Genomic DNA, 24,710 nt, shown 5'->3' with positions numbered 1-24,710 from the left:
ATATTACCGGTAGGTTTTGTTAGAAATGACCCAAGATGAAATATAATTTTGAGATTGTGTCAGTACACATCAATAAATCGTTCTTATGCACAGTTTAATGTATAAGAAATAAACACATTACTGTTCAGTCATGCAAGCTGTTGTGTGTCTCCTGTCAAGTGCCTTAAAACAATGCCAACATATCTTGCTTTATATTCAATAGAAGAAAGAAACTCATACAAGTTTGGAACAATTTAAGGGCGAGTAAATGATTTGAAATCATGAGACTAATCGTTTTATGGGCGAACTATTCCTTTAACTGTTTTTACGGCGAGTTTAGTGTTTTTAAATGGTTTATTTATTAATATATTTTTGCTTTCATAATTTGCTATTTGTTTCCTGGATGTTCTACCTCCATTATAAAATATTGGCATATACTGAATACCATTGAAAATGAATACTGTTTATTGTACGTTTATTGTATACAACTGTATGTTGTTTTTTTTACAGTGAAACTGATCTGAAAGAACATATTTGGGTTTTTATGAACACAATGACAGAGGCCCCTTCACAAAGCTTTGTCTTACTTTATATTAGTTGGCCCTAACTACTATGCACTTACATCAAAAAATTAATAAAATGTACCTGATATTGAGGTGGAATACGAGTAAAGTTAGGGACAGTTGTGGTGGAATGGGTAGAGAAAGGGTAGGGTTATTGGTAAGGGAAGTGTCAACAGTGTATTAAATCTAACCACAGAAAAAAATTGTGTAAAACAGACATGTAAAAATGTAATTACATGATGTAATTACATGCAGGTCATTTTTAAAATGTAAGTACAATGTAAAAACATGTATGTACACAATAAGTGCATTGTATCAAAACAGTAAATGTTAGTAGTACATAGTAGTTAATGCAACATAATATAAAGTGAGTCCCAAAGTTTTGCTTAGGGCCTCCATAAGAGTAGGTCCAGCATTGACAGAAAGTGTGACACACCTTTACATGGCTTTCTAAAAAGATTTCTTCAGATTCTGAAAAACATATATAAACCGTTTAGCATTTTGTTTCATTCCACAGCCTTGTGTTTCTCTTTTTAAAAGCAAAAAATAAAAATAAAATGTCTGTGTTCTGTTGAACTTCTAATTTGAGTTCTAAATGCAGTTTGAGGACGCTATGTAATGCACAAGAAACTGCAAAAGACATGCGACGCAAGAACAACGTTTAAAAAATATAGTCCACCTAGCTCATGTTTCAAACAAAGGAGAAGCAGTAATAAAAAATAAATGTAACTTAAAAAAAAAAAAAAAGAGGATAAGACGAGCAGTGAAATGTAAAAACATGCTTTCTGTGAACAGCCCCTAACTGCATAAACCATCTACATCCATTGCAAATGAAAGAGAAACATACTCAAATATTTTTAAATGTAACTATTATCCTTTGAATAATATTCACATTATAGCACATTCCAAAAGCAGCTAAATAACATAAAATCTCTGTCATCTTAATAACAATATTTAAAATTGGTTACATATTATTATAAATGAAAATAAAATGTAACACTTTTTTCATGGAGAGCCATTTGATTCTTCAGTTACAATGAGAAAAACAGCTATGAAGTGAATAAAGAATTAGTGCACACAGATAAAAAGAAATTAGAATGAAACACAGCGCTCGAGCACATCACCTTGACCAAGTTCAAAATGGAGAATATCCATTTCTATGGCAACAAACCACCTAACCTTACAAGGTATCAGCAGTTTCCTCTTTTCACTTCCTATTTCAATGAAACTATTATGTCACTTCTACTTTTTTTTTTTTTTACTGTGTACTACATTCTGACCTTAATTTTTTCATCGGTGGCCCATACTTTTCCATTTCAAAGAAAATAAATCTTATTCTATAAAAAAGTAAGTAAACGTTTCCAATACCATCGCTTCCCTTTTAATCTGGCTATTCAGTATTTTACAACTTCCCCTCATCTTTCACCTCTCCTTTTCTAATCCCTGGTGTGTTGGACATATTCCTCTCTCTCTCCCGCCTGCTCATAGACAGCGTTGTCTTGTCTCCTCCTGCGGTCCCTAACCCTGCTCCTCTCTGGTCCCGGTGAACCCTGGGAATCGCCGTCTGTACTTTTGTCCTCCTCAACCAACCTTCTCTCATCCTCTTCTTTTTCATCATCGTCAGCATCGCTCAGGTCCGTGTCCGATTCATCTGAATTTTCTTCCTCAAGATATCGGTAACCTTTGACCTTTGAGGAACAAGATAGTAATGCAAGACATTATTAGTATAATAATGACAAAAGCAGAAGTTTAGCCACCTGGAACAGTAGTCAAGCCACTAAAAGGACATTTTAGAAACGTATAAAATTACTAATAACAAAATGTTTGCAAATTGATCTGGACCAAGTATGTCTGCACTTCTTGACAATGCACTTCTGAGTCAAGCACTCTGTAAAGTCTACTCCAGCACATCACAAAGACTCAACGGTGCCTATTCATGTGTGAAAATGATTCTTCATGCTCCTTTCCCGGTTTAAACCTGATGAATCTTGACATTGTCATCCTGGAAAACGGTCATGATGTGTCTTCTTACGACAGCTACATGCTCCATCAATTACAGTTAGAAGAACGGTTGTCAAACATACAGTATAACATGCTAGAAACCTCATAATCACTGCAATAATGATCCAATCAGTGACTCTTAAGCATATGCCTATTTAAATCCAAACCGTGACCCTTTTTTTGGTCAGGCATTGTACATCACAATAGGAAAGCCAATGCTATCATAACTTCTGTGTCACGCCACTGTCATGACAAATCCTGTCCGTCTGTGAAATCGTGTCCGCTAATAGCGGTTTTAAATACCTGATCAAAAGCTGTTATACATGGTTCTGGACAAGCAATTGTTTAAAAATAAACTATGAATTCATTGCCATACTAAGTACACACACACACAACATTTATTTGAAATATGTAATTGATTGCTATAATTGGAGCAGATTCAGATTATTTTATTTAATGCCATGTGAGCATTCAAAGCTATTTTCATGGCAAAAATTCAACTACAACAATACAAATATCATATAAATACAATAAAAAACAAAACAGCAAGTCATATTATACAAGATGTTTTAAATTAACATATGATAAAAAATCCAAAACCTTTTCAGGCATAATCTCATTAAATACGTCCTTAAGTGAAGTAACTTCATAAAAAAGCATTCTGCTTGTAATAATTCCAGGACAATCCAATAAAATATGTTTAACAGATAAAGGAATTTTACAAAACATGCATAAAATAGGGTCTTCAACCTTAAGCAAAAAAGCATGGGTCAAACTTGTGTGACCCATACGACATCTGGTATAAACCACTTGATCAAGTCTAGTTTTAAAATTTGGAGAAAAAAAAATTGTAATTTCTGGATGAATTCCATACAATTTATTATAATTGGAGCAAAAACATGTTTTAAATTATTTCAACTGATAAACTAAGTAATAGTACCAATACAAAATCATTCATTAGTCATGTACCTATAATGTAAATAATAAAGAATAAAAAAAACAGTAATATACAGAACAAGTGCACAAAATAAATAGATTATATACGAGATATGCTTGTATACATCTTATATACTTATATAAGCACGTATAGCTTCAGTCATGTACTACTAGTATATGTAACATATGATTTGTAAGACTATTTTAACACAATTTAAATAACAAAAATCAAAACGCGATTTTGTAAGATTTGAGCTCTGAACAGATTACCCGTTAAAAGTTCCTTCAGCTAATAGAATCGCTCTGGGGTCCTAAGGGGACACGATTTCACAGGTGGACACAATTGGTCATGACACCGCCTTCAATAGCTGAATTACCTTGTGTCGTGGACGTGGAATCCGCGGCAACCTAAATGGAATTTTCTTCGCCAGGCGTCGCTCCATCTGCACGTAGCAGAGAGATGCCACTATGAGAGCCAACAACAGCAGTCCGAGCTTGGCCTTAGAAAGGGATGAGAGAAAATGAGCAGCTGACTTAATCGTTATTTTTAACACTGATTTTTAATTCCATGTTAATATGTAAATGAAAAATCTCCACATATTAGGGTGCAGTAACATATACCGATGCTTGGTGGAATTTTACGGACAAAATCCAGTCATTTAATAGAAATCTCCGCTGTCAGATGTTCCGTGTACAGGTAAAGAGTTCCCCAGGCAAGGGTCACTCGTTTTCAAGTTGGCCATGCCAATGACCAACAGAAAGCTTCTTGGTTTGAAAGTAACATCTGTGTGAGCGGTGCTTCATACATCACTACACTAGCGACAATACACTTTTGCTAAAATATATGTGACCTAACCTTAAAGGGGGGGTGAAACACTCAGTTTCAGTCAGTGTCATGTCAATCTTGAGTACCTATAGAGTAGCATTGCATCCTGCATATCTCCGAAAAGTCTTTATTTTTTTTATAATTATATAAGAAAGATGCGCTGTTCCGAGTCTTTCCGAAAAAAGCCGAGCGGGTGGGGGCGTGTCATGTGAGCGGAGCTAAATAATGACGTGTGCAGCAGCGCGCTGCAGTGAGAGTCGAGAAGTGAGTCGCTCTGTGAGGAAAGTGATTCGCTCTGTGAGGAAAGTGATTCGCTCATTGAGGAAAGTGATTCGCCCGCCGCGTGAGGAAAGTGAGTCGCTCTGTGAGGAAAGTGATTCGCTCAGTGAGGAAAGTGATTCGCCCGCCGCGTGAGGAAAGTGAGTCGCTCTGTGAGGAAAGTGATTCGCTCTGTGAGGAAAGTGATTCGCTTTGTGAGGAAAGTGATTCGCTCAGTGAGGAAAGTGATTCGCCCGCCGCGTGAGGAAAGTGAGTCGCTCTGTGAGGAAAGTGATTCGCTCAGTGAGGAAAGTGATTCGCCTGCCGCGTGAGGAAAGTGAGTCGCTCTGTGAGGAAGTGATTCGCCCGTCGCGTGAGGAAAGTGCTAATACAGATCGACCGCCGGCCTATCAGTGGGTAAGTCAGTAGCTACTGGTTATATCACCTGTTTAGCATCCTACAAGCCAGCGCTTTGATGGGCGTAGCCTGTTGCTTTCGCTCTCTCCCTCGCTCTCTCTCACGCGCTTCCGGTAGAATTGTCCGTAAGGCCCATACAAGGAAATTCCGCCCCCACTAACGTCAAAGGGGACGCATGATCTCAAAAAACTTGCCGAAACTTATGACTAACCGGAAGTAGTATTTTTGACAAAGAAATACTCCCATCAAACGTCCACCTTAACTTTTGAAACTTTGTCTATGTTTAGTATGGGATTCCAAGTCTTTAACAGTGTAAAAAGATCAGTATGCATGAAACAGCATTTCACCCCCCCTTTAAGCAGGACTTCAGACTGCAAATAAAATGGCCACCAAAATGCAACAAAAAAGTGTGAGGAATTTTTTGCATGATGTCTAATTCACAAACTAAAAATACACTGGTCCTTAAAGGGGGGGTGAAATGCTGTTTCATGCATACTGAGCTTTTTACACTGTTAAAGACTTGGATTCCCATCCTAAACATAGACAAAGTTTCAAAAACTAATGTTGGACGTTTGATGGAGTATTTCTGTGTTAAAAATACTCCTTCCAGTTTCTCACAAGTTTCGGAGAGTTTTTTCCGAGTATGGGTCTACTTGACGTTAATAGAACGGGAGGTCCTTGTATGGGCCGTACGGGCTCTTCTCCCGGTAGAGTGCGCGTGACTAGAGCGAGAGAGGAAATGCACGCCCGTAAACACTGCTCTCAAGCTGCAGATCCAGTCGTCCGTGAACACTTCTGTCGGTTATAGTCCGCGCCGCGCCGCGCTCCACTTCATTCCTTCACTTTGACATCAAGCGACTTCAACGCTTCAGCACAGCATTCCGGGAAGGCAGCGCTGCATTTGAACCGATTTGAACGCAGAAATGACGGGAAGCTTCACAACATCGCTTCAGTCGCTTCGCAAAGTGGATCTCCACACTCCAAGAAGTGTTTTTTTGACGGAGCGGTCCCAGCGGTAAAAGTTCGGTCCTGCTTTGGAAGCAGCCGGTGAGTAAAACTGCTTCAAATGTCTGTGCTGTTGGCTATCGTCGCGTGAGTAAACATCAGTAAACGACACGATCGCGTGCTTCGTCATTCAAATGCGCTAACGGACTCCATTGTTGTTCTATGTATAACGTTACACTAGTCGGACGTGCAAAACCGTTTTGCTTGCTACTGCTAAGGTATAGTCCCATACAATAGTCCATAAACCGAATCATGTCCTCATAAACTGCGAGTAAAGACACACAAATGTTGACAGTCCACTAAATACAGTACATACCACAGAGACGGACGTCCTGCTGTTGCTGTTTCTATTTCAGCCTCCGAATTAGATTGTGGATCATATATCTATTAACTGAGATCGATAGCAAGGGTTTCTCCATGCTTGAGGACGTCACCGCTTTGCGCATTCGTCATTCTTTAGCTCCGCCCACACGATACGCCTCCAGGCGCTCGTTTTTTTTCTGGAAAGACTCGGTACAGCCTATATTTCTTTTATAAATATGATAAAACTAAAGACTTTTCGGAGATATGAAGGATGTAATACTACTCTATATGTACTCAAGATTGACATGAGATTGACTGAAACTGAGTGTTTCACCCCCCCTTTAACAAGTTACGATGTGGTCACATTAGCAAAATTTCATGGACAAAAACGGTCCATAATCTATTGTCAATGGTGTAAAGATGTATAAAACACAACTAATACAAAAGTCACTTGATAAAGACAAACAGAGCAGCTTTATGTTGGTCAACGTTGCGATTTCGCATTACTGACTGAATCCGATGTGCAAACCTAGGGGATCTTTTGCCTTGACACAAAATGGCAAATCACATGGATTCATATTTCATATTGTTGTCATTATGTTGAACAGCTGTAAATGTGACTCCGCCTTCAGTCAAAAAGTTATACAAAATGGCTTTGACCCTGCTCCTTTGAATCAGACTCAGTAAATCATTCAGAATCAGGTTGTTACTGAGTTTAAAACTGACTTCCTCACTGAACCGCTAAGTTACTAGTAAACAATATTTAATTTTAGCTCTTTTTTTTAAAAAGACAGAACTATTTCTTTACATAGTGTTCTTTATATGGCACAAAAACAACCAGGATCACAAAAGTAACAACATTCATTTGGTTGAACTAAATCACTTCTGATCAACCACTCAATTCTGTAATTTGTAAATAAAATTTATTTGGCATCCTTTTATTTTTGTTCGTCTGGCATCCTGTTTCTGTAAGTGCAAAGTATGCAAACAAAGCCTAAAGGCCTTACCCGCATAGGCAATGCAGACCAAAGGTAGACGATGAAGATGGCAATGGCCTGCCACCAGTGGTAGATGGTATAAACAAAGTCTAGTCGCTCCTTGTCTTCATACAGCATCCCCAGCAGAGCTACACACAACGTTATGTTAAATGTCTTATTGTGTCATTATGTGCTTGCAATCCAATCCAGCCTCTCCCAGAATCAGTCTGGATGGCTTCTTCCTGTATGTTTTAAATGTATAAATGACATGTACTCACTGCTCAGTCCAGTCTTGTTGAAAGCAGTGCCCAGACCCCAGAGGGCAGAGAGCACCAACAGATATGGAAGATTGCTAGGTGTTCTGGGAACTGGCGACCAGCACATAAGGGTTATGATTAGCACGAAGTGCACGAAAGCTCCCACCAGAAGAATAACCGGCCTGGGCAAGCGCAGCAGCATCAGGGCCAGGCCCGAACAGATGGAGGATGACAAACCATATACCATAACCAACAACCACAGCTTCTCCATCCCGACCGAACACACTCCATATGACTGAGAAAGAGAGGGAAAAAAGAAGAAGAAAGGTAATGAGTAATTGTGCGCCGCTACTTTAATAGCATCATTAATCTAAATACCAGGCAAATTGGTTTACTTGCTTTGTAGTTGCTTAAAGGGATAGTTCACCTAAAATTTTTAATTCCGTTATTATTTTCTCACCCTCATGTCGTTCCGAATTAAGGTATTTTTAATGAAACCTGAGAGGTTTCTGTCCGTCCATTGATGGTCAAGGTAACCAAAGCTTAAGATCATCAAGGTGTCATAAAACGAATCCATATGAATATATGTCCAATATATTCGACGAATAGAATTCAATTAAAACTTTTATTTACATCTAAACAATGATCGACACATACATATTCATAGAGTAAATGCAGAAGTTTGTGTGTGTGTCATGTGCTAAAACACACCTTGTTGGTTTACCAATGTAGTTTTTACTAATACACAGTACAAGTTAGGTTTGTTCTAGCGTGTGACACATTACACAAACTTCCACGTTTACTGTATGTGATGTGTGTATTTATATGTGAATAAAAGCAAACTAAATTGAATATGTTCATCATATAACGTGATCATCTCTTTAAGACTTTGATTAAACAGCTTGATTCGTTTTACAAGATCTTTAGAACGTTTTTTTTAGACCTTTTTGAATCTTACAAGTTTAGCTACATGGACTTTCAATGGAGGGACAGCCGGGAAACCTCCCAGGTTTCTTAATAAAATTATCGGTAACACTTTATTTTAGGGTCCAATTCGCACTATTAACTTGTTGCTTATTAACATGCATATTACTATGATATTGGCTATTAGCACTTATAAAACACATATTATTGCCTTATTCTGCATGACCATATTTTACATCCCTTAATCCTACCCAAATTTAACAGCTACCTTAATAACTATTTATTTAATGAGGCCAAATTCATAGTTAATAGATAATTAATAGTGAGAATTAGACCCTAATCTAAAGTGTGTCCAAATGATCTTGATTTGTGTTTTGAAGATTAACCAAACTCTTAGGGTTTTGGAATGACATGAGGTTGAGTAAATAATGACAGAATTTTATATATGTAAAATTTAAACAAAAAAAATGTGCAGTCTTGTTATGCTAAAAATATTCAGTGCTGAGAGCCGACACTGTGTGACGTTTGGTATTCAGATTTTACCTGTATATTTGCGTACAGATACACACACAGTCTATTTTTTCTCACCAGTATGAGTCCCTGCACGGCAAAGAGCACTTCAAATCCAGAGTAGATGAAGAATGGACAGAGCAAACGGATACGGTAGTCACGTAAGTGCTTGAAGGGCAGCTGGAAGATGTTCCCCCAGCCGATGCTGCGAAGGTCAATTTCCTCTGTGGGCCGATATGCAGCTCCACACAACACGAGGAACTATTAGGGGAACATTGGCAGCACACTGTTAAAAGGGTTCACTCAAAAATGAAAAATCTTCTTTAATGTAAAAACACTCGTGCAAGTCTTCTGAAACCGTACAATAACTTTGTGTGAGGAACATACCATAATCTTGCTGATATCAAATGAGGGCAAGATTTTTAGTTCATTTAATTCAGGGTTATTGTAGTTAACTAAAATTAAAACCATAAATGTGTTGCTTCAAATAAAGTAAATGTTAACTGAAATAAAATGTTGTTTTTTATATATTTTATTTTATTTCAGCTAACTGCCAAGGCAACAGTTCTCATTCTCATTTAGTTTAACTTGATATACTAAAAATTATTAAAAAATAAATGGAAAATATTAAAACGAATTAAAAATATGAATATAAAATAAAATAAAACATACATAATTGAAGTCAAACCTGATTTAATGCCCCTACAGTGTATTTTATTTGAAAGCTATGGCTTTTAAGTGATAAATGATAACATTTCAGTTTCTTCATCCCACAAAGACTTGGAATATTGTGCATGCGTCATATGAACTGCTTGATATATGATTATTTTATGGTTCTTTTTTGTCAATTTGGAGCTTTATAGTCATCGTTCACATTCACTACATGGAAATATTTTATAAAGAAAAGGTGTCCTTGTAACAGTGTAATTACCAATAAGTACTGAGTAATATTAATTGATGAATTAATTATTCATTATTATACAATTAATTAATTATACAATATTAAATGTACTCACTCTATATTTAGGGTTAGGATTTGGGCTAACTCTTTATCTTCCAGTGTCCTTGTTACATGTTACATGTACTTACCATAGTAATAAAAGTAAATTATGCATAATTACATGAAACTAACCCTCAACCAAACCATAACCCTACCCAAACCCTATATTAAGTACATGTAGTTCATTAATATTACTCAGAACTTAAATATATATTTACAACTGTAACAATGACACAGTAAATGTGTAACCAGATTTGGTGTTGGGTTAGTTGCTTGTAATTATGCATAATTTACTGTTATAACTATAGTAATTAAGTCAAAGTGTTACTAAAAATTATGGATTTGGTATAACTTGGCTAAATAAAAGATTTTCACTTCTGAAATATGAGTGAAATATTCTTTTTTTCTTTTCTTTTTATATCATCACTCAATTTCCTAAAAAAAGCCTCAAATTAACTTTGGCTCAATATAAAATGTCTAAGTGAGAAGACTATTAAGGACCAATTACTGCTGGATATAAACGGTTTCTAGTGTTTTAATCACTAGTATAGTCCTAATTTTAAAGCTTGTTTAAGATTATGTGGAGAAGAGAGATGTCATAATAGTGATACTAATGAAAATTATAGTCTTACAATAAGCATGGCGAGGAAGGCTGCTCCCATGAGCACACTCTCCACCTCGATGAGCAGCAGAGAGCGAGGCAAACTGTGTAAGACTGTCTTATTGAAATTCTCTATCACACCTTTCCCACTAGCTCCTGGGAGAGAGAGAGAGAGAGAGAGAGAGAGAGAGAGAGAGAGAGAGAGAGAGAGAGAGAGAGAGAGAGAGAGAGGATGAGATGAGGAAAGAGAAAATAATGCACTGTATCGAACAAGGCTGTAACCATTTTAAAATTAGAGTTTGATCTGGATGCATGAGGTTTATAGACTTCAGGCTGCTTCTTTAATGTTTTTAACTTTAGTGACTTTCCACATTAAGCAGTGCTGCTGGTGATTTGGCGTGATTGGCTATTTTAAAAAAGTCTTAACGTCATCTCTGCTGAGAGCCAGACACAGCAGAACATTGCTGGGCACTGGGCAGATGTGCTGAGGCACTGGTTTGCAGCAAGTCAGAAGTGTGAAGTTTCTAATTGCCAAATGACTGATTTTTTTCTCTCCATCAGATCCAACTGACTGTAAATATTCTTGACACATTTTATTTTATTTTGCGAGATATAACACATGGAACTTACACGCATTCAAGATGGTTTTGATACGTTTTTAAAATGATTTTCTCTGGTGTTAATTGGAGTTTATACAAGTACATTTTAGTAATGCAAATTGAGAAGTTCACCCACTTTATAGTTTTTGGACAGTTTTAGGCCATATACATATACATATACATATACATATACATATACATATACATATACATATACATATAGGCCAAGTGATAGTTTACCCAAAAATGAAAATTAGCCCATGATTTACTACTCACCGTTAAGTCATCCTGGTGTAAATGGCATTCTTTTTTCAGACGAATACAATCAGAGTTATATTAAAAAAGTCCTGGCTAATCAAAGTTTTTATAATGGCAGGGATTGTTGCTCTGTTTTTGGATATTTTTCTTACACAAAAGTATCAATTCACTTCTAAAGGCCTTTATTAACCTCCCACAGCCATGTGGAGCACATTATTTGACAGACAGATGCATTTTTAAGGACTTCAAAAACAGAGCAACAATCCCTGTCATTATAATGCTTGGATTAGTCAGGAATATAACTCAAATTTTATTCATCTAAAAGAAGAATGTCATATACACCTTAGATAACTTGAGGGTGAGTAAATCATGGGCTAATTTGTATTATTGGGTGAACTATCCCTTTAACATAATTTTAACATATTTAATTGATAATTTAAAATAAAAAGTGGCATTTGCAAACAAATTACTCTATAGAACTAATTTGAATTAATTTTGAACTCTGAATTAATTTAGTATAGAACAGAACATAGAAAACTTTTTTATGAAATGTTTCACTTCACTACATACACTACCGTTTAAAAGTTTGAGGTCAGTAAGATCATTAAACCCACACGCACACACACACACACACACACACACACACACACACACACACACACACACACACACACACACACACACACACACACACACACACACACACACACACACACACACACACTTAAGTTCACCCCCCAAAAAATGTTGTCATTATTTACTCTTCTTCTGTTGAACACACACCGAAATATTTGAAAGAAAACCAGTAACCAGATAGTTGACAGCAACCACTGACTTCCATAGTATATTATTCATACTATGGCAGTCAATGGGTGCCGTCAACTGTTTGATAACCAACATTTTTCAAAATATCTTTTGTGCTCAACAGAAGAAAGAAACTCATACAGGCTTGGAGCAACTTGAGGCTGAGTAAGATGTGTACTATTTTTTGGTGAACTGTCCCCTTAATGACAAACTTTAGAATTGTAGTGTATGAATAAATACCATTTGTTATGACGTTTGTTATGTGAAGCGATGAAATAAAATGTATAAGAATGGCTTATATAAATTATTTTTGGGGCCACTGCAAATGGAGATTGTTCTTTTTCTGTCACGGAGTTACTCATTTTCCTAGCAAGTCTTGTATAGCTAGTGTTCAAGCAACAGCTGCTGAGGTGAGATATTGTTTTTCCACAGTGTCAAAGTTTTTCTTGTTTTTATGTTTTGTGGCTCCTTTATAAATATACACTATATTGCCAAAAGTATTGGGACACCCCTCCAAATCATTGCATTCAGGTGTTCCAATCACTTCAATGGCCAGAAGTGTATAAAGCATTCTAAAGTTTGTCATTAAGGGGACAGTTCACCAAAAAATGGTACAAATCAAGCACCTAGGCATGAAGACGCTTCTACAAACATCTGTGAAAGAATAGGTCACTCTCAGGAGCTCAGTGAATTCAAGTGTTGCACCGTGATAAGTTGCCACTTGTGCAATAAGTCTATTTGTGAAGTCTCCTCACTACTAAATATTCCACAGTCAACTGTTAGTGGTATTATAACAAAGTGGAAGCAACTGGGAACAATAGCAACTCAGCCACAAAGGGGTAGGCCACAACACAGAGTGGGGTCAGCGCATGCTGAGGCACACACTGTGTAGAAGTTGCCAACTTTCAAAAACAAGTCATATACCAACCCGATCACATGTAAATGCGTATAAATAGTACGAGTGTGCAATGTTGTGGAATGTATACGCCAAAGCTCATTTTGGCGTACATATGATAGGCATATTTTATGGCATATATATGACACGCTCTTGGGTAGGATTAGGGTGGTGGTGTGGGAAGTTCGGATGTATAATACGCCATAAAATGCGTATCATGTGCACGCGAAAAACAGCCTAGCATGGGCACGCCAAAATGAGTTTTGCCGTATACATTCCACGACATTGTGTAAAGTTTGGTGGAGGGGGGCTTAAGGTTGTTTTTAATGAAAATAATTCTTGATGCTTCAACATACCAAGACATTAGGGACAATGTCATGCTCCCGACTTTGAGGCAACGGTTTGGGGATACCATAAAGACATGGATGAGCGAGTTTGTGTGGAGGAACTTCACTGGCATGCACTGAGTCCTGACCTTAACCCAATAGAACATCTTTGGGATGAATTAGAGCGGAGACTGTGAGCCAGGCCTTTTCGTCCAACATCAGTGCCTGAATTCACAAATGAGCTTCTAGAAGATAGGCATCCCAAAACTTTGGCAATACAGTGTATATAAATACCTATGTATACCTTATGATTGGTGTGGTAGTTTCATTGCTATTTTTTGTAGTTGTTAGAACTCCCAGAAATATCACAACAAAACATTTACACAGTGAAAACATAGTGAAACCAGCAGCAGCACTTCAGAATGCCTTGAGAACTTGAGTTGGAGTTGTTGGAGTTGTCTTGAGTACTTGAGTTGTTTTTGACTGTTCTAGTTCTACATGACTGATCCTACATGAATCAAGCATGTCAAAGCTCAATAAAAGGATATGAGAACTAATACTATGCAAATGTCACACTGAGCACCTGCTCATGAGCCTTTCAAATACCAGCGTTTAAAGCTAAAAAGAGAGAGGATTTTACCACACTGTGTGACTTTGTAGAGAGTGTGATTGTAATCATTCAGATAGTTATTGAGGAACAGCACCATGGGGAACTCGGCAAACACGAAACTCAGCTGCAGGGAGAGAAGAGAGACAGAGAGTGAATACTATAAATAACTGCATGTTAATGCACAAACCCACATATGCAGCCGGCATCTGACACATACACAAACGCAGCTGTGAATACATATAAATTCTTAATTTACGATGGCAAAGTGGAGAGCTCAACTAATCACAGGTTAACTATTACTGCTTACAGCCTTTCACACATATTAGAAGTGCCTTGAAATGGCTTATCTTAACTCACATGGAAAAAAATGTAGAAGATGGACTGGAAAATGATGATGTAAGAATGGAAGGCTCCTTTGGGGGGCTTCTTCTGCTCCTGGACATGTTCGTCCTTATAGTTTACATACTCATAGTACTGCTGGGCCATTCTGATAAGCACACAGGTGGGAAGTTAGATACGGAAAGAAAATAGCTGTATAACTGAGTAGTGAGCTTTTGGTCATGCGGGGATACAGCTGAGAAACGCTAGCTAAATAATCAGAAAATTAATAGCCAAGCAGGTTTCCCAAATACTTCATGTCTACCAATTCACAGATTTGATTGGTTGAGGTACTGTTGCACTATTGGTAATCAACTTACAATTGGCTTACAGTAACTGCAAAAACAGACCTAGGATCATTTTTTTTGTTTGTTTTTAAAAAATGACAGCTAAAGATCCACCAGTATTAAAATTCTGCTCGATAACAGTGAACGAATACCAGTTCACATTAAGGCCAGAAACTGAAAAAAAATAAAAATAATATATATATATATATATATATATATATATATATATATATATATATATATATATATATATATATATATATATATATATATATATATATATATACAATAAAAACAGTAATATTGCTAAATATTATTACAATTTATTAACAACTGCTTTCTATTTTAATGTATTTAAAAGATTCAATAATTTCCTGTGATATTTGTCATCATTACTCCAGCCTTCAGTGTCACATGATCCTTCAGAAATCAATCTAATATGCTGATTTGCTGCTCATGAAACATTTCTTAATATTATCATCAATGTTGATATTGTTCTGGATTTTTTTATTAATAAAAAGTCCAAATCTTTTGTCAAATTACTGTCACTTTTGATCAATTTAAAGCATCCTTGCTGAATAAATGTATTCATTTCTTCCAAAAATAGAATCTTTTGAATGATGGCGTGATGTTTTTGAACACCCTCACCTGGTAATGTAGTTTCCCAACGATGCCCACAGAGGAACAATGACAACACCAATAGCCACAGCTGACGGTACAAGAGTGTAATATCGCTCCCAGTAATTGGTAGAAACAAAGAGAGCATAGATGCCTGAAGCCAGGAACATCATCCATTTAGTCCCCAGAAATCTGAAGGAAGAAATTGAGAAATAAACTTAAATTAAAGGTGAAAGAGTGGCCGAGCTGGACTGTAATTATCATCACACATCATTTTTAGTACACCATTGGTGTGAGAAGACCCTTAGTGCCAAAACTGCTCAAGCGTTATGTGGACAGTAGATGAAGAAATACTGCTAATAACTGTGTTGCTGGGTGACAAACATCCAAAGAACCAAACTAAATGATCAAAGCGGAATAATGTAGGTTGCATGAGCACTGCGAACAAAACAGAAATACAAATGTCAGAATGCTACCTAATGAGCACTGGTGTGTAGAGCAAGCCGACGATAGGTGTAACATTGATGCCCATCAGCATTTTGTTGTCGATATCTTCCAGCCCCAAGGTGCCATACTTGACCTCTCGGTATGTCTCATCGTAGTGCAGAATTAACTGCATCTGTAACAAACCTACAGAGAAACAATCTGTGAAAAAGCTGGCTCAACACTCCCAAAACCTTCTTTTACTTTGGGCATGTGACAAGAGATTTGTCAGCTGTTCCTCGATTTCACAGACCAAGTGAGACATCTTTGAGCGTGTGCATGCCAATGAACTTGCTAAAAATGACCAGATGAGTGAAGAGTCAGTCAAGTATGCCATCCACAAAGCATGTCATATTCATTGGCATTGCATGGGAGCAGACAGTGCATAATGAAATCCCACTGAAGCAACAGTGTGACACAAGTAGAGTCCTACTCAATGTCGTATTTACAGTAGAATCTTTTTATACAACAGCGCGCGCAGACTTTGAAGAGTATGAGGTCATTGCTCGACTGATTCATATCGTGTGCCTGTGGTGTGTGTTGCGCAATGGCTGACCCATGTAAACACTGTAGATGATCATTCCTCCGCAACTGGCCCCCACCACGTTCTTCACTACACCCAGCCTCTTTCGTCTGTAGTACTTGCGCTCCTCCTCCTCCTCATCGTAGTCAGGATGTGGGCCGAGAAACTCCTCCACCTGTTAGAAGAAGAAAGGTTCAAAAGTCTGAGACCACATTGAAAATGTATCACACAATACATGTATATTATATTTAATTTATATTCAATTTATATTTCCTTTATACTTAGACAAAGTGTCAGGATTTTGTCAAATTTAAACAAAGAAAAGTTTTGATGTGAACTTAAGATGGAGTTTTTGAGATTCTGCAGCACATTTATGATATTGGCCATATGAACTTGATTTTTTTAAAATGATTATTCAACTTTTCACTTGTTTCACAAGTTGTATTTGATAACATACCGTATATTTACATTCAAAAGTGTGGCCTTTTTAAATGCCGCGAGGATGGATAATTAATTTGATTAATCATTTGTCAATTATTTGTCAATCATTAATCAATTATTTGATAATTAATTCATGAATCTGATCAAAATGTTATTTATATATTACATATATATATATATATATATATATATATATATATATATATATATATATATATATATATATATATATATATATATATATATATATATATATTATGTAATTGCAATCCCCATGAACTGCTGTTCTTTTGAACTTTATATTTGTTAAACATTTTTGATTTTTTTTTTATGATGGTACACAGAATTAACCAGCAAAAGAGTTTTCAACATTGATAGTAATAATAATTTATGTTTATTGAGCAGCAAATCAGAATATTAGAATGATTTCTGAAGGATCATGTGACACTGAAGTCTGGAGCAATGATCATCACAGGAATAAATTACATTTTAAGATATATTAAAAAAGATATCATTTATTTTAAATTGTAATAATTAAAAAAAAAAAAGAATTATTCCAAATTATTGATGGGTACAATAAATACATAAGAATAATTTTCACTATCTTTTATCTATTTTTAACTTTCACTATATGTATATCAGTTTATTTGACTTATGCATATACATAGGCTACTGAGTAGGCTTATTTAAAGAAAAGAAAAACTAGGAGGATGCAAGGCAGCATACAATTAATATTATCATTTTAAAATAATCTAACTAAAATAAAAGACATACACAATGTAAAATTCATGTTCTTTAATCATATAAACAACTATTATTTTTTATCGAAAAACACAGTTCTAGAAACCATATATATAATCATTAAATTAACAGAGGTTAATTATTTAATCTGTTGTTAAATAATTGTAAAATTACTAAGTTATTTTCTGTTAACAAAAAGTGTCCGTTTGTGTTAAAAGCAGTTTGTGGTCAATACTGCGAAAGTACCAGAAAAAATATCCTAGCCTACATGGTGTAACCAGGGGTGCGTCTCAATCTGCTCCCTAGTCTAGTTGTCAGGGCACTGATTAGGGAGTCAGCCCATTGACTTATGTCCTAATCAGTGTCCTGACTAGTGAACTAGGGAGCTAATTGAGACGCATGGCAGGGTGTAACATGATAGAGGGGCTACCTGTCCCTGTATATTTCCTTCAGGGCCGGGCAGCTGCACTTGATCATCTCCTCCAGCAGGGGGCGCGCCGTTCACTTCAGCCTCACTGTAAACGTTATCTTTAGTGATCACTGCTGCCATCTGGCGGCTGCACTGCTCTCTAACCACACAAGTAATGCAGGTAGATCATGTGTATGAGGTATGAAAGGTAAAAATGACGGTTTCAGACATAAAATAAAACACAATAAATGCATGTGAAGCAAAGAAGAGGGAGAAAATATGAAACCGTGGCGAATGTATGGCTGTAATGTTATACACATACATCTTGTATTTGGGTTTAATACAAACCCATGGTTTATGTGCAGAAAATCTAACAAGTAGGCCTATATAAAACCAATTAATTCGATGTTAAGACAGCGACATTTTAAGAAGTTTATAGGTAATGACCTATATATAAAGCTTGACGATGCCGTAAGGCGAAGCAAACATTAAGCATTAACTAGGCTACAAGAGCAAATATTAACTCACCAAAGTGGTAACGATGAACTTTGCTACAGCGACAACTTCGGCAAACTATTTTATTATGATGATTAAAACTCAACGTTAAGAAACTTGTATCGAGTCTCCAATATAAAAAGTATCCTTATAAACAGTTGCGTGTGAGTTTTATTAAAAAACAGAAGGAAATGAAAGTGCTCTCCCCTAGTTCCCCATTTTCTTAAAGGTATAGTGCGTCGATATGCGGCTTAAACAGTTCGACACAATCCAATTGGAAGTCTGCTTAGCCACTCTTGCTCAATGTTTGTGAAAGGAAATTAATAAGGAAAAGCTATTGCTATAAACATAAGAAACCGGTTTTACACAGTCTCATTTTTATATACAATGAGAAAGCTTGCAGTAAAAGTGCCTCTAAAAGTAGTACAATTAGCCTGCCTTAACTTCAAAAAAATTGAGAAATTCAAGATTTACAACATTCAGCTTGTTGTCATGATCACCTAACCTACCAGCATGAATTTCGTCGCTTCACTGACATGTACAAATCCTCTGGTGGCCTCATGGGATAGTAAAGTGTCCATCGTATGCACACTTCAGAATCTTGCTGGATCTTGTAGGTCATCTACTTTTATGAGTACTGTATATTTGGAAATACATTTGTCTCATACTGGTTTTGTTTGTTTTGTATTTTGCCTACTACAGTCATGTGAAAAAGAAAAGCACACCCTTTTGAATTCTATGATTTTACGTATCAATACATAAAAAAACCATGGTCAAGCCTTAAAACTAGGTTAATACAATTTCAGATGAACAAGGACACATGACATATTACACCATGTCATTGTTTATTTAACAAAAACTAGGCCAAAATAGAAAAGCCATGGGTGACAATTTAAGTACACCCTTACTGCTTCCATAGGAATTAAGAGGGTAAGTATCAGTCAGACACTACTAATCAAATGTCTGATTAATTTATCCTTAGCAAGCTTGATCACTTCTATAAAAGCCCCTATTTTTGGCAGTTTGCCGGTCTGGAGCATTGAGGTGTGAGTTAACACAATTTCAAGAAGAAAAGACATCAGCAATGAGCTTAGAGAAGTAATTTTTGCTGCCATCAATCTATCAAGGGTTATAGGGCCATTTCCAAAGAATTTGGAGTCCATAGGGATAGTGAAAAACATTCAAGTCAGTTGCCAATTTTCCAAGAAGTTGATGTCACAAAGGTCAGACCATGCAATGTTTGAAGAAAAAATCCAAAAGCTACATCTCAGACTCTTAGTTATCATGTTAAATGTTCATGACAGTACAATAATAATATTAAAAAAAGACTGGATAAGTATGGCATGTTTGGAAGTGTTGTTAGGAGAAAGCTTCTTCTCTCTAAAAGAACATGGCAGGATAGATCAGGTTTGCAAAGTTGCATCTGATCAAACTGCAAACCTTTTCCTTTAGACAGATAAAACAAAAGTGAACCAAACACAAATCAGCACAAATAGCACATGCCAACAGTTAAGCATGGTGGCAGAGGGTTGATGATTTTTGGCTTGTTTTGCAGCCCCAGGACCTGGGCACCTCACAGTCACTGACTCAGCCACTCTAGATATACTCTGTATATCACTGTATTATAGTCAAAAGTTAGACCATCTGTTCAACAGTAGAATTCAAAAGGCTGTGCTTTATTTTTCATATGACTGTGACTGTATTTAGTAGGGAAGTATGCAATTTCAGATGCATCCCATGTCTGTCAAGCTCCAAAAATGAACAGGAAATGCCTCATCAATATTAGTGACATAACTCTATGTCAAATATATGAATATTATCTCAATTTCAACTAATGCCTTAATTATTGACTGTCATAATTATGATTTGCCAAAACATTTTATTTTTCTTATGTGGTAGGAATGGGTTTCCATAGTGTAGTGGTGCTTAAAGATGAATTCAGTGACATCTCCCCAAAACGACATTTTAGCATACTGACAGTCCAACAGCTGGTATTACTCTAAATTAATCCTCTTGAAACTTTAAAAACTACAATGTAACCACTTTTTTTGGGTTAATTTTTAATAAATAAAGGTTCAGAAGATAAACAGATTGGTAAACATTTTAATTGTGTTACACAATAAAGGTACATTTTGTAAAATGACTCAGAGAATGTAAGAAATTACAATTACCAGGGTCAAAATAAAAAAGACACCAATTTCACAAGGACAATTTCACAACACTCAAAAAAAATCTCCAACAAGATGACATTTTATTCCTGTGACGTTAATACATGCTAACAAACTAATAACTCCTGGGGCAAACTGTATCCCACCTCCTTCCAAAAGTCGGAATCTTTTGGCATGTCTAATAGTAAATCAATATTTGTCGCAATATTGTTCATATTCATGTTATAATATTTATATTGATGTCCACGCTGCCTGATTTGCCAGAAATGGATGTCCAAAGTGCCCCCAAACCCCATCCTAGGTCTTCAGCCCCACCTTTGGAGTCCGAATCAGGTCTTATCCAGTGCCTGCAGCGGCTTTCCTCATCACCTCCTCATCCTGAACGGAAAGCTCAGTGAGTTTACGTCCAAGTCTCTCATGCAAGTCCAAGTACTTGGCGACACAGCGGTCCAGACACACAGCTTCCCCTTTTGAAAGTTCTGCTTCCTTGTAATGAGGTGGAACACACTTCCTGTGACACGCGTTGGTCATTCTGGAAAATAAAAAAGGACAAGAGAGATGAGGTGACAGACCAAGGCCCAGTTGTTCAGAATTCATCTGATCGGATTTCGCTTTGGATCAAGTCTTGGAAAAGGGTTGATCAAAAGACAAAAAGGATTCTGAAATTGGATTAGATCACGCATCTGGGTTTTGACCTGCATGAAATCATCAGAATGTGTTGTTCAAAATTTTAGGAAGATTGGGATACATTTGATCCAAAAAAATGGGATTTTCCTGATCCTAGCATAGGGCGAGTTTCAGGAACAAAAACGTGACGTGGCAAGCAGGGATTGTGTTCTGGTAAATAAATAATTATGACCAGCCGCAACAGCAGAGCATTGCAAAATTCCTTCTCGCAATGTGTTGCTGTTGCAGCAGGTCAAGCAAATGTTTGCGCTTTGTTTGTTTGATATAATTGTAAATACATCTATTAGAATACTCATATTCTGGTCTAGAAGTCCTCCCCGAACTTGCCGCTGCCCTCTATCTTGCTCTCTCATTGGCTGTAGGTCATACATAACTAATTTCGGACATATTCAAACATAACTAATTTCACACAGCAGTATTTTAAATCGCCAATATGTTCAGAAGATATTTAGCATGCCAAATATCTCACAGGCGATTTTTACAATGCATGATTGTCACTCTGGCAAATCAATCAGTGCTCATTTACATATGATTTCGGGCAATTGATGGCGATTTAGCAAAACCTGCCGGAGAGTCAAAATTGGGGCTAAAATCGGGCAGTGTGAACTCTGCATTAGGTATGTTCCGCTTCAAGCTGAACACACCTGTACTTTTTCACAGCAGATTTTTAATGGGAATGAAAACAAGGCTGTGAGGAATCGACATCACTTCAGTTGGTTGTACTGTTATTTAACATGTTTTGGGATTGTTCTGCTGACTAAACACTGCAAAAATCTCTTTCCAAAAAATGTCAGTAGACAAAAAAAAAACAGAAAGGAGCTGTGGAAAAGTACATGATCTAGGAGCTTCATACAGCTTTTTCAATTCAATGAAATGTATTGTCCCCAATTGGGAAATTTATCTTGGACTCTGGTTAATCAAAGACATAATACAAACAAAACGCAAAAAAAAAAGATAAAAGTGGATCAATGGCATACACTTTTTACAGCATTCTACATTCTAAATAAATAATTATATAAAAATTGTACGTAGGCCTATGTATGTGCATGTGTATGTGTAAATACACACACATGCACACACAGGCCTACGTACATTTTATATATCTATATTTATTTATTTAGAATGGCCTATGTATGTGTGTATCACTTTATTTTGGGACTAATTCTCACTAATAACTATTGACTTTTGCCTCAAACTTCTAATTACTGTTCAGGTATAGGTTAAGATGTAGAATAGGTCACTCATAATAAGGCATTATGTGCTATACGAGTTCTAATAAACAGCTAATATAGTGATATACAAGCAAATAGTTATTAACTATGTTTTGCACGCGTGCGTATTACTATTGCCATTGGCAGATGACAAACAGCGACAAACTCAGAGAAAGACTGTGGCAAACATAGATATACATAAAGGCTTTTATTATGTATATGGTGGCAATTGCTACAAATTCAGGCATCTCCCAGAAGAAGTCCGTGACAGCTGCCGATGCCACCGGAAGTGGCGCCACAAACTCTAGCAGCTGCCAGAAGAAGTCCATGGCAGCTGCTGATCATGCCACCGGAAGTGGCGCTACGACCTTCTGCTGCCAGGCCCTGCTGAACGAGAATTGATGTACCTCTTGATGGAAATATGCATCACAAATTTATTTCCATCAAGAGATCCATACATTTTTGGTCAAGATCACAGGTGTGTCAAACTCAGCTCAAGCTTCAACAGATACCTGTAGTTTTCAATTAAGTCTGAACAAATTGGAAGGCAAGCTTCTTTTAGCAGAAAAAAGCGTAACGGTATGCAGGGAAGGATACAAGAGGCCATTTATTTAACGGATATCGATGGAGGGGAGGCATTATATGCTGAAATAACAGCTTTTGAAGAAATAGCTTATTTAATAAATCGATAACCTGTTCACTAATATGCAACATGTTTACACTAAACAATAGATCGAGAAAGAGAAATGACAATTGAGAGAATAATCAACTATGGAAAATAATCACTATGTAGCCCTACTACAACATGAATGGAAACATTTTACATCCTAAAAATCACACGTCCTAAAATACACATTTCAGGCTGTTGCACTTTAAGTGCTTGCCCTTTAACATATTACAAAAAATTGACCTGCTATACGTCAGTGGCATAGGCCAACAGTTGCTGAGATTTTTATATACTAACAAATATTCTTATACTTTTTAGCCTGTCATTTAGGCACGCACAAATATTGATCTGACTGTAGCCGGAAGAAAAAAATGTCCGGGTTGTGTGCATGCAATATAGAATGATTTGTAAACTGTATACGAGCTTAAATGGCATCCATGGTGTTTTGATTTTACCGATATGGATGCAAAACTAAGACAAATTTAGCCTGTGATTGTGAACCTGCTAACCCGAGTGTATTCTCTCACCTACTAACGTTATACTATTGCAGGCTGTATAGATTAATGCAGCAAGTAATACGTTTGATAGTGCTTTAAACGATGGGTTCTTAAACAAGGCCTTGTGTGTAAATACAATCTTACAATGAAATGATAAAACGTATAACGTTACCCTGCCTATAGCAATTAGGCTAACTGTAGTACAACATTGCAACAATATACTATGCAATAGCTGCACAAGTCCATATGTCAGATATCGAAAACTTCAGTAATCTGACAGAAAGCATGCTGTTACACTTACAAACCATAAGAGCTTACCGGTTATACATGTCAGCCATCATCTCAACCTCCAGCTCCGCGGCGAGCTGCTGCGCTTTCATGGGGTCCATCTCTGCAAATGAAGTTTCGGTTCACCCTCGCTCAAAACCCACCGGACAACGCGTGGGTCCCGTTCAACAAAGGGCTCTGACAGCCTGCTTAACCTTCAGTGTGTGTGCTTGACCGGAGAAGTACCCACGTGGATCCTTTCCATCAAGTGTTGTAATTGTCACTTCCGCTGACAATAAAGTTTTCTATTCAACAACACTGCTAACGTTACCTACGTTGGCTTCGTCGCTCCTTCACTAATATTAGCATAGACCGTAAAAATATAAGTAGATAAATAAATAACTTTATATATATATATATATATATATATATATATATATATATATATATATATATATATATATATATATATATATATGTGTGTGTAAAAATGTATTAAATGTGTTTGTGTGTGTGTGTGTGTGTGTACGGTATATTAATTTTTACACACACACACACACACACACACACACACACACACACACACACACACACACACACACACACACACACTGTGTACATATAATGTGTGTGTGTGTGTGTGTGTGTGTGTGTGTGTGTGTGTGTGTGTGTGTGTAAAAATTAATATATATACCGTACATTCATTTACTCTCTGCTTGAATTAATTTTATGTTGGCCACAATACCGTTTTTAATATTTTGTTTTTATTGCTTTATTTTAACAGTATTT

At 36.6% G+C, this 24,710-nt stretch overlaps 2 protein-coding genes across 2 annotated transcripts; both read right to left on the bottom strand.

Moving 5' to 3' along the window:
* Positions 1-328: 328 nt before the first annotated feature.
* Positions 329-18,640, bottom strand: unc93b1 (unc-93 homolog B1, TLR signaling regulator). The gene is made up of 13 exons (XM_067441205.1): positions 18,458-18,640; positions 17,951-18,089; positions 16,372-16,513; positions 15,809-15,962; positions 15,363-15,524; positions 14,407-14,536; positions 14,080-14,173; positions 10,589-10,713; positions 9,035-9,217; positions 7,544-7,817; positions 7,296-7,414; positions 3,857-3,979; positions 329-2,230 (listed from the first exon to the last, which is right to left on the bottom strand). The coding sequence occupies exons 2-13, from the start codon at positions 18,068-18,070 to the stop codon at positions 1,979-1,981; spliced, it is 1,878 nt and encodes a 625-aa protein (XP_067297306.1). The 5' UTR covers positions 18,071-18,089; positions 18,458-18,640; the 3' UTR covers positions 329-1,978.
* A 1,869-nt stretch (positions 18,641-20,509) lies between these two features.
* Positions 20,510-24,214, bottom strand: timm10 (translocase of inner mitochondrial membrane 10 homolog (yeast)). The gene is made up of 2 exons (XM_067441248.1): positions 23,973-24,214; positions 20,510-21,124 (listed from the first exon to the last, which is right to left on the bottom strand). Exons 1-2 carry the CDS (start codon positions 24,041-24,043, stop codon positions 20,929-20,931), a joined length of 267 nt encoding a protein of 88 aa, XP_067297349.1. The 5' UTR covers positions 24,044-24,214; the 3' UTR covers positions 20,510-20,928.
* Between the last annotated feature and the right edge of the window lie 496 nt (positions 24,215-24,710).

Source organism: Pseudorasbora parva, chromosome 4 (assembly GCF_024679245.1).
Source record: "Pseudorasbora parva isolate DD20220531a chromosome 4, ASM2467924v1, whole genome shotgun sequence".
Taxonomy (NCBI): Eukaryota; Metazoa; Chordata; class Actinopteri; order Cypriniformes; family Gobionidae; genus Pseudorasbora; species Pseudorasbora parva.
The sequence above is the reverse complement of the archived record's forward strand: the minus strand, read 5'-3'. Positions and strand labels throughout refer to the sequence as shown.